This window comes from Harpia harpyja, chromosome 12 (genome assembly GCF_026419915.1).
Source record: "Harpia harpyja isolate bHarHar1 chromosome 12, bHarHar1 primary haplotype, whole genome shotgun sequence".
Lineage (NCBI taxonomy): Eukaryota > Metazoa > Chordata > Aves > Accipitriformes > Accipitridae > Harpia > Harpia harpyja.
This window is the reverse complement of record NC_068951.1, coordinates 1,214,356-1,227,422: the sequence shown is the minus strand read 5'-3', so window position 1 is coordinate 1,227,422 and position 13,067 is coordinate 1,214,356. Positions and strand designations below refer to the sequence as shown.

The window sequence follows — 13,067 nt, the reverse complement described above, 5'->3', positions numbered from 1 at the left end:
ACCTGGGAGACTTTGTGCATGCCACACTTAAAAGCAAGGAGGTTTTATTGTTTGCAGCACCAGAGAACGAGAGTGACGATTTTCAAGTAGTTTCCAACATGAAAGAGATGGAGTTATGTAGCAAGAAATGTAGTTTAATAAAACTAACCTATTAAACTACTCTCAAGTCACATTTTCATTAAAAAATTGCATCTAATTCTTTTGTCCAGTTTAATATAAATCAGCTCTGGAAGCATTTTCTTCAACAAGTAATTAGTAATTACAATGAAGGGCAACAATTCATCTAATTTGACAAGGACATTTACAATGCATCTGCAGCAGTTGTAGCTAAATGTGCCAGGTGAATCTGTTTTGGGCCAAAATGCTGGTGGGGAAAATGCTTTAAAAAATGTGATTTGTCATTATTGTTGTCCTTTAGCTAAATAAATCTTGGTGCAGAAAAAGAATTGCTATGTGTTAGGTCATAGGGATCAGCATAAAATTCATTATGATCTCTGTCCTCATGACCTATCACGTTCCTGTTAATGTGTCTCCACAGAACTCCATTAAAGATGTTGTGTGAAAGCATGAAGAGGCAAATAGTTTCCAGAGCCTTTTATGGATGTAAGTGAAGCTTCTTATATCCAGCCCTTGTGGTATCCATATGCTTATCTAAAAAACATGTGATGTTTGTTTTAGAAAGCAGTCCAAACCCAAATTTATGGTTGTGAGTCAGATCACCTCAGGGCAGTAGGGTGGACGTGACTCAAGTGTCATAGCTTCATAATTCCATTATTTGTGGGTTTTGCATATAGCAATGGGTGAACTGATGCTTAGTGAAGACAGAATGTAGTTTTACTTTGCAGTGTAATACTCGGATTTTACTAGTCTGTGTAAGATTTAGTTAATCTTTGGCTCTGTTGCAATTCTTCATTCTGATACAGTACAATGCAAGTTTAGTTCATATAGGGTTATTAGTGGCAGGTTTAAAATGTCACACAGCTTCATCTTCAAAAAGGGGCTGCTGATATTAGGTAGATTGCTCATTTATAAAAGTTTATCTCCTGCCCCAACCACAGGGCTTGCCTACTGCCGCCATTTGTCAACAGTGCGAACGCATCTGTCTGCCCTCGTGAACCACACTATTATCCCACCTGACAAACCATCCAGTGCTGCAGGCGGCCTGACTAAAGAGGTCTGGAGCAAGTATCAGAAGGACAAGAAGGTAAGTAACATTTATTCATTACACTAGCTCCCACACACTGCTGCGTTGAGCACGGTATCCCTTAGAATGGACCCCAGGAAGCATTAAAGGCATTTTCTAGTCTTCACAGGATCACTTCTCTTTCTAGTGAGTGAGTCGATTCTTACAATCTCTTTTGTCCTTTGCTTCTCTAATGATAGCAAAGATATCAATTAACATCAAAGCAACTGATCTCATGATGACTCTAGTCTATTAAAAGTTAGATTATTTTAATGGGAGGCATGACAGCCTATATTAGACTGGATTTGAGCTAAGGCCCTAAAGGCCTGGATCAAGTTGCAAAATTTATTTAGTGCCGTGCGTGCATTTCACTGTCTTTATACTTGGTATTAAGTGTATACGAGCATGCCTAAGGAAAATAAAGATGTAATTACCTTCAGTACCTCTTTCTCCTGACTACTGTAGAATTACAAGGAACTGGAATTACTTAGAAGAGTTTACTACGGCGGGGTACAGCATGAGATTCGAAAGGAAGTATGGCCATTCTTGTTAGGTCACTATAAATTTGGCATGGCTAAAAAGGAAATGGACCAGGTAAGCACAGCTTTCCGGGGATTTGAATTACCTTTGCAGAATTGGTTTTGTTTTCTTAATAGCAAGTGTTAGTCTTTATTATTGTTTAATATTCCTAAGGGGAAAATGCTACTGAAACGTGAGTGACGCATGTTAGTAGAGGGATTATGATATCATGTTATCATGCCTGAAAATCATTAAAAGGGAGTTTTTTATTGAAGTCAGGAAACCTGCATTCAGCCTCTGCCTATGACATGCACTTGCCCTGAGCAAATCCTGTTTTCACAAATTTGTCACTTATAAAATGGGGAGACATTGACATTTGGATAGTAATTTGAGTCATCCCTCTTTTATATGGTGTGTTAGTTGAGTTATGCTTCAAAATGCTCTTTGAAATAACTACTTTATATACATGATACTGCATCTGCACATGTGGACTTCTACTGGAGCTGTGAACAGCCCAGATGTACCTTCTAAAGTGCACTTGGTGTTACTGTCTAGAGGCTAAAAATACCCAGAGGAAGGTTTGGTTTGTAAGTTCATTATGCTTTTGCTAGACTTAAATAAGAAGTGCCTCTGTAAAACGTAAGGTGCAATTTCAGATGAGACATTATTCCTCTTAATATCTCCCATGCTGCTGCTAATTGATCAGTGAATAATTGCCTAGGTTATGTCACAGCCTTATTTCACAGTCTGAAACTTGGCATTAAGTATATAGTTTCCATTAATGAAACCACAATTTGCCTATCTCTTAGTTATACTATCTCTCTTTGCTAATCTATTCATAGCAATACCGACTTTTTACTTCGCCGAGTGCTTTCATTTGTTGTAATTCCTAGGCAAGTGCCTTGGTAATAAACCAGGCTGGTAACAAACAGATAGAGCTGGGCAAAATGGCAGTCATGCCTTCACTCAGCTACACTTACTGAACAGAGACTGGATGTGGTCCTAAGCTAGAGTGCTGAGAAAAGTACAGCACTACTCCAGTGCCTTACTCCTACGTGCTTCCCATAAGCGACTGCTAGGCTACACCAGCCTTTATCTGATCCAGTGTAGTTGCTGTTATGAATGCTGTGTGGCATTTTTATTGCAGTATGGAGCCAAAGCTAATCTATTACCCTCAGGCGATGCATAATAGGCCCAGGTTCATACCATAATGCAGCTGCAGAGCTGATTCACATGTGGAGCAAGAACTTAAGTGTAGGCCTACTATGATGAGCAGGTGGGGTAGTGCCACCATTGTAAAGGTCTCCTGCAGGCCTTGGGCTCGTACGTAGTGGGAGCACCAGTCTGCCATTACAAATGCCAACGCTGCTGCTCATCTTACTCCTTGACGGTTGAGGAAAGGGATGTTCTCCTTCACAGAGCCATAGGACTTCAGTAGGACAGTGCCCTGTGGGTAAGGTCTGGATTAGTGTGTTGGTAAAACATTGCTTTTAACTGACATTAAGAATCACCTAAATGTTTGCTGAACTGTCTAGAACAGTAATGAGGTTTGCCCTGGAGTATAATTAACACATTAATCTGCTTTTCTGTTAATGTTATTACCAGGGAGGTAGAACTCTTGCAGCAGCTGATTCTGTTCTGGATTAAATGGATAAGGAGTGGTTTATATATCAAAACATTTGGCATTTGCTAACTCCCAATTATTTTATATTCCAGGGGATATTTTATATCCCTGTGAGCACCTGCAGATCAGAAGGGCAGCCTGACCTAGAGCCTTGCAATAGAAAAATTAGCTATCTTGCAAACAGTGGGCACTTTATAAGCAGCATTCTTCTTACTAAAAATTGCTACAGCAATTTGACTTGTTTTTCCTCACACTTATCTTTATAAACCAGTTCTGAACACGGATGGAGAAATATACCCCTTAACTGTTCAAAACAGGGCCACAATCCAGATTCTTCACCCTGAATCCAGGCATCTTTGTAGGTATTTATATTTAGATTTTCCGGCTATAGTGTGTATATCAAGCATGTTCCGCTGAGCACTGCTGAGGCAAATTCCTGCCCTCCCATGACACCAGCATCAGAAGAAGACAAAGTACCTCAGAAACGACTGAGGGCAATAAGTCCTGCTGGTTGCCTTATGTCCTGAAGGCCAGGCAAACTGCCTCAGAAGAGAAGGAAATCCAGGTAGCCAGGCTGATACATTGCCATAATCCTGCTGGCAAGTATGTCTGTTGTACAAGGGGACTTGTTCAATCACCCCTTTTTTTGCACACAGCACAAGTTTAAAAAAGAAGTCCTCCTACAGCACCATTTGGACCGGTTCCTTAAGTCTTATTGTCTTGATGAAAAAGGGAGGGCCCTTCTAAACGCTTTGAACTTGGTGCAGAGCTTCAGCAGCAGTGATCTGGCTAAATTGCAGCACTTCCAGATGCAGTGTGAATTTATTACATTTGCGTTTGGTGCTCCATATTTTTTTTTTTTAAACTTAAATTTTCAAGAAATATAGGATATTGGGGGTTTCTTGCATAGACTGCGTTTTGCTGTCTGTTCTCCACAGGTATATGAACCATCAGATTTATGATCTATGTGTAAAAATAGAAGGTATGTCTGGAACTGAAAAAAGGACCCAGATAGTTAGAGTGGGAGATCTTGAGCCACAGCTTGTGGATTCTAGCCCTAGCTTCAAAGGGCATGTGCATGTATACAGCTAGAACATAAGAGATTGGCCAAGAAGAGATAAATACTTGAGTCCATTTGTGTAATAGAAATTACAGTAAATTCATAAATAAATGTTGCAAGGTATAAAAGATCTGATCTGCAGAATGCAAGCTCCTATAGGAAATTTTTTTCCCTGAGTTTGTACCATACTAACACAAGGGGTGCTCCAAACCTTATCTGGAATTCTAATAAGCTACTCAACACCAGTAGTAAATAACAGTAATAACCGACACCTCAAAGCAATGTGCTGTTGAGTCTAAAGCTTACCATTGAATGTAAGAGTCTTTTAAATGAATGACCTGAAAACAGTCATAACATTTGCATGTATAGGAAACTTACCGTGTCCTTAACTGAAGTCATCACGGGTGATTTATCATCTTTGCCTTCTGATGGTATTTTTGCAGTCATCCATCAGTATCTGGGGCACTCCCAAACGTGGCTGTCCTCCAGCCTTCCACTAACTGTTGTATTTTATGATTTATGACTCGACAGCTACCTCAAGTGACAAATAGCCTGCAGCTCTTAGCATGAATGCTCTGGTAGCAACTCCAGCCAGCAGAGTCCGGAGCCTGAAGCCAACTCACAATTGTGATTTCTCTTCAGCTCTTGACAAGTGACAGAGTAGTAAAATTACTACGTGTCCCTTAATAGCTCAAGGGGGGTTTCTGTGTCTCTCTTTCAACAGAGGAAGCCAGCAGTGGCAAAAATCTGTTTTATTACTATGGGAACCAGTGGTTGGATCTGGCCATGCACAGTAGAGCCACAAGACTGGGCTGTGTGAGCTGGGATTTCTACTGTTCAGGAGTCTCTTCCAGCATCTAACTCTGTACAGGCTGATGTCTGTGAACCTGTGACCAGGAATTCATTGCAAGGGCTATGGTAGAGTTGGAATAGAGGAGTTGGGAAGGCGGTGTAATGAAATTAGTAATAATCTGGTTAGAAGCAGCAATTGCTCCATCAGATTGCATCTGACTTCTATGTGATGTTTCACATGTAAGCCAGTGACATCTTTTGTTCTTTCCTGAATAATGTCAAAAGCACTGTTGAGAGTGTATACACATGCTTATATGAATCTTTTATGGCATCTGTAGCGATAGTTTATTCCCTGCAGTAAATACGCAACATCTTGCTGCTCCAGTCATTGCGCTTTGCAGAGTGATGTGTGCTCTAGCATGAGGGCTTCAGGATCCTACAGGCTTTTGGTTTGAGACATTACACTTGCTTTAGACCTCTCCCTCCTGACTTCCACTCATTGCTAATGCTATCTTTCAAGGAGCACCGGCATTTCAGGATCTGTCTGTCTGTCTGCAGGTGGATGAAGACATTGCTCTCCGGTATCAGAAGGTCATGGCTGAGTGGAAAGCCTGTGAAGTCATTGTAAAGCAGCGAGAGAAAGAATCACATTCTGCTACGCTGGCCAAGTTTTCATCAGGCAGCAGCATTGACAGCCATGTCCAGCGACTGATTCACAGGGACTCTACCATCAGCAACGATGTAGGTACTCCCTTCCCATTCATCCATATGGTGCAGGCAGCACAGGAGGCTTGGCATTTGCAGAGGTACAGCCCAGGGAAGCAGAGACTTAGGTTAGCACAGCTCCACCAGTCTGGAGCTACTTGAATCCTGTACAGAATTTGAAGCTGTAGTGCCTCCATAATAGAGCTAAGAGCAGGTCTGTATTTTGGGTAGTCTACAGCTGTTCTTAAGCAGGACCTGCCTAAGGTGCTTTAAGGTTCACCTACTATAGAAGATCCTTCTCTCAGTAGAGGAATAGCTTTCTATCCAGCATAGAGCAAAAGATTGCTACTATTAAAGCATATTTTTGATTCTGTCATGTCCCTGATTGACAGGTTGAGCATGATTTTTTGGGGGGGAGAGGGGACCTTTGTCAATCTAAGGTAAGATGCTAAGTAGTAGAAAGGCAGACTGAATTAACCCCTCAGTAACTTGAATAACAAAGAAGGGCGTTTCTTTTCACATTGTTGGACAGGAGAGCTGGCAAGCGTGTGCCAAAAGTGTCTCTGGGCATCCATTACTTATGCAGATTTCAAACAGTTAGCTAACTGATTTCAGTAAGGCAGCAGAACTTAACAGTTCAACAATGAGTTTTTTAGCAAGAGAAGAGGTAAAGTGGTTGCATGGTGGAAAGAATTTGAAGGCCAGTCTTGACTTCAAACAGCAGTTGCTGAACTGGATTGTTGGAGGCCTGAAGTATGTCGGTCTTCTTCAAAGACACATTGCAATGACCAGATGGTTTTAGTGTTGGTGTTGCCAGTAGGGAAGCTTCACTGCTTTCCAAGGTATTTCTAATTGAAGATTATGAAAGGGGGAGACATCATTATAGGAGACGGATATGAGATCATAAATCGATATTATTTTTAGACTTACAGTCTCAGTGTAAAGACCGAGTGAGGAGCTCTCAACTATTTGCATGCAGGGAAGATCTATTAATCGGTGATCTTGTCCACTGAAATGATGTAGTCATTTCTCTCTCGTGGCTGGAGGTTTGTTTGCCACATTAATGATTCTTGCTTCTCTATTCTCCCCTGCTTTATCTGAATCTTCTCTCCTCTGCCCACCCCCAGGTCTTTATATCTGTAGATGAAACGGACTCAGCGGAGCAGGACTCAAAAGGTCAGGACGACCCCACTTTCACCATACTGTCTGCCGACACGCCAGCAGCAGTAGCTGCTGTAGAGCAACAGTCTGTGGAGTTTGACTCCCCTGACTCTGGGCTGCCGTCCTCGCGGAACTACTCTGTGGCCTCAGGCATCCTGTCCAGTATCGATGACGGGCAGAGCGTCTCCTTTGAAGATGGGGCTGAAGAAGAAGCTAGCACTGACTTGGAAAGGACTGATTCAGACATATCACGTATACAGAAAGCCAAGTCGGTTGTACTGCAGTCTCAGGATTCTGTATCAGAAGAGCAGCTGTGTTCCCAGGTGGATTATTTAATGGATGTTGCTTCTGTCTGCGCTGCATCCTACACAGTAGGTCACAACATAAGCATCATCATCTCTCTGCACAGCATTGCTTTTCTAGCAAAGACTTGTACTTTTTCAGATAGGATTTAATCAGAGACAATCCCAAACTAGAACTACAGGTGGTGGGATGATAACTGAGGATTTTTGCATCCAAATCTTTTCATCTGGATTTTGAGCTAGACTGGAAATAAGACAGCAAGAAAAAATTGGGTCTTTTATTGAATCGGAGGGCAAGGAAAAGAATGTACAGCTGAGCAGCTAAAAATTGCCAGAGGCTGTGGACAGCACACCACTTGAAAGATTTCAGTATCATTTAATTCAAGCTAAAACCCACATTTAATCAAATTGAACCATAACCTAAATCTAGATTCAAGACTCCACCACCTCTATTAGTGTTGCTGTCAACAGATTAGTAGTTGAGTTTTTGCCTCTCTCTCTGCTGAAGTTGTTCAACTGGAAATAACTATTTGGAAACAGGACAGGCTTGGAACATTTCCCAGTGAAAGTGTGTGCATTTCACCTGGGATTTTGGACAGTAATCGAGTATTTTGATGCTCTCCTATGCCCAAAGTATAATTGTACTATTTCTGGTTTGTTGATTCTCAGAGCGAATCTGCACAAAGTCCTGGGATGCTCTAAACTCAGCAGATCTAACTAAAACTTTTCTCTTCTAGATAGAGTTATTGGACACTGTTGCCTTAAATTTGCACAGAATTGATAAAGATGTCCAGAGATGTGATCGGAATTACTGGTATTTTACTGCTGATAACCTGGAGAAACTCCGAAATGTCATGTGCAGGTAATATAGCTTGTAAACCAAACTACTTTTCACATTTCTGTCATAATCCATAAACTGTAATAACATGAAAATAATAGTCTGTATAAAAATTCTCAATAATTAACTTAAACTTGGAAGAAGGAGGAACAGGTAAGATGGTAGGTTAGAGAGCATGGGTATGATCAGCAGTTTGGAATGCAGGTTTGAGAAGATTCTCTTTCTGCCTCAAGAGACAGACCTTATCAGTCACCTTGAACTATTCTCTAAATGTACTATTAGCTTTGGTTTCCTACTTATCAGGATAATAGATCCATGCTCTAATGGTGTGCTATAAAGATGACAATAATAGTGAGGTGCCCAGATACAGTGTTGAGGGACATCTACTAAGTAGACAAAAAGTCTACATCTTCAAATCAAAACAAAATCAAACCAGCATCTTTAACCACTGAGACCAGCTGGAATCAATAGAAAGCTAGTTTTCACTTCTAGGAATGCAAATTGCCACGAAGGCTATTCAACTAAACACAGTTAAAGCAGAAAGTGTCGTAGACTTTAACACTCGGAGAAGATAACAAGTTTCCACCTAGGGGGGGCAAAAAACCCCAAAAGCTAAAAAAATCTAGGTACCTTTTAAAAATCTGGGCTTTTTTCCATAAACTGTTATGCTTTTGTTAGCTGTTTTTTCACAAACTATTCATATGCAAGCCACGTGTGTAAGGTTTGGTACTCTCTAGCCAACCAAAAAACAATACAGGGCTGTGAAATACTCTGGAATGTGAAGTGTCAAAAAGTTCTGAGACACACAACAGCTAATTAAGATTTGATCTTGCATAATCAAATTAGACTTCAATACAGTATTTAGCTTTTGAGGAACAGGTAGAGAAAAATTCAATATTAATTCATCCTGTAAGTAGAGGATCACATTCTTACCCTTTCACAAGACATTAAGAGCCTACAGTAAGAGTCACTGTACAAGAGATATTTCTGTCTCACATGCTGCTCTGTCCTCATTGTGGATTGTTTATAAAGCTTTTAGGATTTTTTTCTGGAAAAAAACTAGCAGAATACTCATCATTTTATACCAGTGTGTTAGAAGATTTGAATTGTTGAGTTCTCTGGACTCCTAGCTTTATCTTTACAGCACTCTAGAACAAGACACTTAAAAGCTTCCAAAAGGAGTTGTATTTTAGGTGTAAGACAAATTTTTGAGTCTACCATGCAGCAAGAGGATTTTTAATCCTATTATCTCTTGTGTTTTCTTCTTTCTGCAGTTATGTTTGGGAGCACCTAGAAGTTGGTTACGTTCAAGGCATGTGTGACCTCCTGGCTCCTTTGATGGTTATACTTGACAATGGTAGGAAGAGTTTTCTTTTGGAACATGTTGGTATCTTTAGGGAGGTCTTTCTCTAGAAATGCCATTTCAGAAGAAGTTGTATGCATTAATCAGAGCTAGCTCACCAGGCAAATCAGACCTGCAGCCCTTGATTCATATTTTTCTCTAAATGTGGATGTTGTTGAAATGGCTAACATTAGTATCTTGGGGATTCCCTCTTCACTCACTGACTTCCAGATTAAATTTTATTAAATTTTCACAGCAGCTGTGTTCTGGCAGTTGCTGAAGCTGAAGAGTCAACTGCAAGCTGGGTTCTTTTGAAACATAACTAGTAAAAATGGTCCAGGGTCAGGTGCTGTCTTCTGTTTCATGTAAATACTGGTGATGGGCTTAGGGAACAGCAAAGGGGAAAACCCTGTTTTTTGCTTGCCCTGCAGTTTGTTATTTTGGTTCAATGAAGTCACACAATTAACAAAACCAAGTGTTCTGCATTGTATCTGCAGATCAACTGGCTTACAGCTGCTTCAGCCACCTGATGAAGAGGATGAGCCAGAACTTCCCCAATGGAGGTGCTATGGATACGCACTTTGCCAACATGCGGTCCCTAATCCAAGTGAGTCTTTTTTTAATCTTATTTGAAAGAAGATGAGGTTGTGGCAGAAGCTCAGAACTAGCTTGATACCACAGTGAAGGGCAGGAACTCCAATACTAGGTTCCTAGTCATCTGGTACTTCAGAGCTGGGAAGGGTAAGAATTGTTTTATGCAGCTCCAAACAGATTTCATGCTTCTCAGGGGACAGTATTTGCTGTCATATTGAAGCGTGTGTATTAGAGCAGGTCAATTCATCTTGACAAACAAACCCCCCCCCCAACATCTGTCTTCAGTACACCAGCTACACCATGTAATGACTCCCATTTATGGCTCAGTCCAGCTCCAACTGAAGTCAATGAGAAATAGCAGTAACATCCAGTCTTCACAGCTTTTTGGAAGAGAAAACATGCATATTTGTGGCATGAACTTAATTTCTTACAGGCCATAGCTATATTTGTATTCACGCAGGATGCTTGCTGAATGGGGTTTTTTTGGACAGATTTAAGGCCTAGACATTCCACTCCCAAAAGCACTAGGCACCTGAGCAAGATAGCATAAAGAAGGGTGAAAACTATCATGATAAGCCATTATTTGGTTTGATAGGTGGCATATTAAAAAAGTAATGAAAATAGAGGTCAGTCAGCAAAGAAGATGGCCAGCACGGCAAATGCAGGCAGCACACGAACGTACAGCTGCAGTGTTTCTGTTGAGTAGCAAGACTGTCAGAGGATGCCACCCTGCTTATCCAGCAGCCCTTAGGATGACATCTATGAGGAATGACTATAGATGTACTTACAGATTTAAGACATCTACCAGACATTTGGCAAGTAGTTGTTCAGTTCCAGAGATCTTGGATGTTGCAGTTGGATGCTCATCAGAATTACCAACTTGGAATGAAAAAGTCTCCTTCCCTTCTTTTCCCCAGGTGAATGGATTTCAGTCTTTGCACACCAGCTCCTACATTACAATCTGAGAGTAGAGTTGGGTGGGAAGATGAAAATTTGCCACTTGTTGAAAATCAGTAGGATCTGTAACTTGGTGCTTGGACCTTTAAAATCACAGTGAAGATTGACTGTTGTCACCTCATACCTGCACAGCAGTAACTCTTCACCTCATCAGTCTGTGTCAGGGCACCCACATCACAGGCATTTTGTAAAGACATAGTAAAAGGATGTATCTGTGCTAAGCAGCTGCTCTCACTAACCACAGCATCGGGTGATTAGAGCAGCATGGAAGTCTTAACCAGACTCCAACACCTTTGATCTTGGCTACTTTCAGACAAGATACTGACAGCTGATGTTTTGTGTTTTAGATTCTAGACTCAGAGCTTTTTGAATTGATGCACCAGAACGGAGATTACACGCACTTTTACTTCTGCTATCGCTGGTTCCTGCTTGACTTTAAAAGAGGTAATAATGTTCTATGCCTATAGTTTAGAGTTGTGCAAAACTGTGAACAGCTCTCTGTTTTGGTCTAAATGTCTATATGGTGAGTAGCAGCTAAGCTCACAAGAGAGTGTATAGCTACGAAAGCTAATGCAACTTTGAGAGATGAACTAGCACTGGAATAAGTCAAAGCTTAGAAAGAGGTGTTGTAAATTCCTGATACTGTGGTTGGAGCCAAATTTCTGCTCAGTGCAAATACCTGTTTGCTCAAGGAGGTGATCCTAAGTTGATCACACTCCTCTGTAAGCTTTGATACCTCCTTTCTAATCCATTTGATAACAAGGAGCAGCTCAGCAACAGCTCAGCAGCTGTTGTACTTTGCTAAGTGCTGTACTTTATATACTGTGGGAGCACCCCAGAATCTCGAGATCCCTGCACAAGCACATCCACCCACCCACCCCCACTCTAACAGAAGCAGTTGCTTATAATAGAGAGACCTATCAGGCAAGTCAGTAGCTCCTCTGAGTTAGAGATTGATCTGCAAGAATCAAAAGACAACATCCCTCTCAGCACAAAGGTGATAAAGGGAGATGATACACATCCATCAGCTATATATTATGAGCAACTATCTGACAGTGAGGGGGCAGGAATTGTGACTCTTAACTGAATAGTAAGCCCTCTACCTGCTCCTTCACAGAGAATTGCCTGTCCCCCCACATCCCAGTCCCCTGGACCTCACTGTCACAGACTGGGCAGAAGATGAGCCTATATGGTTCAAGAAGACGAAGCTTCCATGGTCATATCTGAATTGCAGCATATGTAGACCTAGCTTACACACATCTGCTATACAATTAATTGTTGCTGATTAAAAATAGCAGAGCTTTAGCACTGATAGGTCTACTGGAAAGCCAAGAAGGGGGTCCTGGATACGTAGTCAGATTTGCAGCCTGTCATGTAGCCCTGCCTAGAATAAATGAGTCTACTTATGCTGCTGTCACATGGTTACTGCAGTTTAGACATCTTCCTGGGGTCATCTGCACTGCCACACCTACATTCTTTCTTAATTTTCCTTTAAATCCAATTCTGTTGCCACACTTGCACAAGTAAGTGACAAGAGTTGGCTGGAGCAGAGGGGGAGAGGAAAAGGAGGAGTCATCAAGTGCGGCTCATGTCTGTGTAAGGCCTGTAAGACATTAGTTAGAGAGGGGGAAATGGTCAATTTGAATAATCAGATGCTCTTGTAATGTTTATTCCCATTCAGAGTTGTTGTACGAGGATGTATTTACAGTGTGGGAAGTTATTTGGGCAGCAAAGCACATCTCTTCAGAACATTTTGTCCTTTTCATTGCCTTAGCACTTGTGGAAGTTTATCGAGAGATTATCCGTGATAACAACATGGACTTCACTGATATCATCAAGTTTTTTAATGGTAAGAGACTTTTAAGAGAGCTGTTTTGATAAAAAGCCAGCATTTGCTCCTTCTCTGCAGTTGTGCAGTGTTCTTGCTGTCATGACAAGCCCCTGGTCATTTTAAGCTCTGAATCTCTTACCCCTTCATGTAAACAAAGAG

The 13,067-nt window shown here is 41.2% G+C and overlaps 1 protein-coding gene and 1 long non-coding RNA gene across 7 annotated transcripts in view; one reads left to right on the top strand and one right to left on the bottom strand.

Annotated features, from left to right (window-relative positions):
* Positions 1 to 13,067, top strand: part of SGSM2 (small G protein signaling modulator 2) — a 63,914-nt gene that overhangs the window by 47,997 nt on the left and 2,850 nt on the right. For 5 of the 6 annotated variants that reach the window (XM_052803339.1, XM_052803338.1, XM_052803342.1 and 2 more), the window contains 10 exons: positions 539 to 603; positions 1,059 to 1,204; positions 1,649 to 1,777; positions 5,737 to 5,919; positions 7,011 to 7,415; positions 8,084 to 8,208; positions 9,459 to 9,541; positions 10,024 to 10,133; positions 11,425 to 11,521; positions 12,759 to 12,926. In XM_052803339.1, coding sequence (XP_052659299.1) covers positions 539 to 603; positions 1,059 to 1,204; positions 1,649 to 1,777; positions 5,737 to 5,919; positions 7,011 to 7,415; positions 8,084 to 8,208; positions 9,459 to 9,541; positions 10,024 to 10,133; positions 11,425 to 11,521; positions 12,759 to 12,926 — 1,511 coding nt within the window. The remainder of the gene's footprint in view (positions 1 to 538; positions 604 to 1,058; positions 1,205 to 1,648; positions 1,778 to 5,736; positions 5,920 to 7,010; positions 7,416 to 8,083; positions 8,209 to 9,458; positions 9,542 to 10,023; positions 10,134 to 11,424; positions 11,522 to 12,758; positions 12,927 to 13,067) is intronic. The other variant, XM_052803340.1, reaches the window with a different exon arrangement.
* Positions 194 to 5,740, bottom strand: LOC128148917 (uncharacterized). Its single transcript, XR_008237464.1, has 2 exons — positions 4,765 to 5,740; positions 194 to 3,149 (listed from the first exon to the last, which is right to left on the bottom strand). It is a non-coding gene; the product is annotated as an uncharacterized LOC128148917 (long non-coding RNA).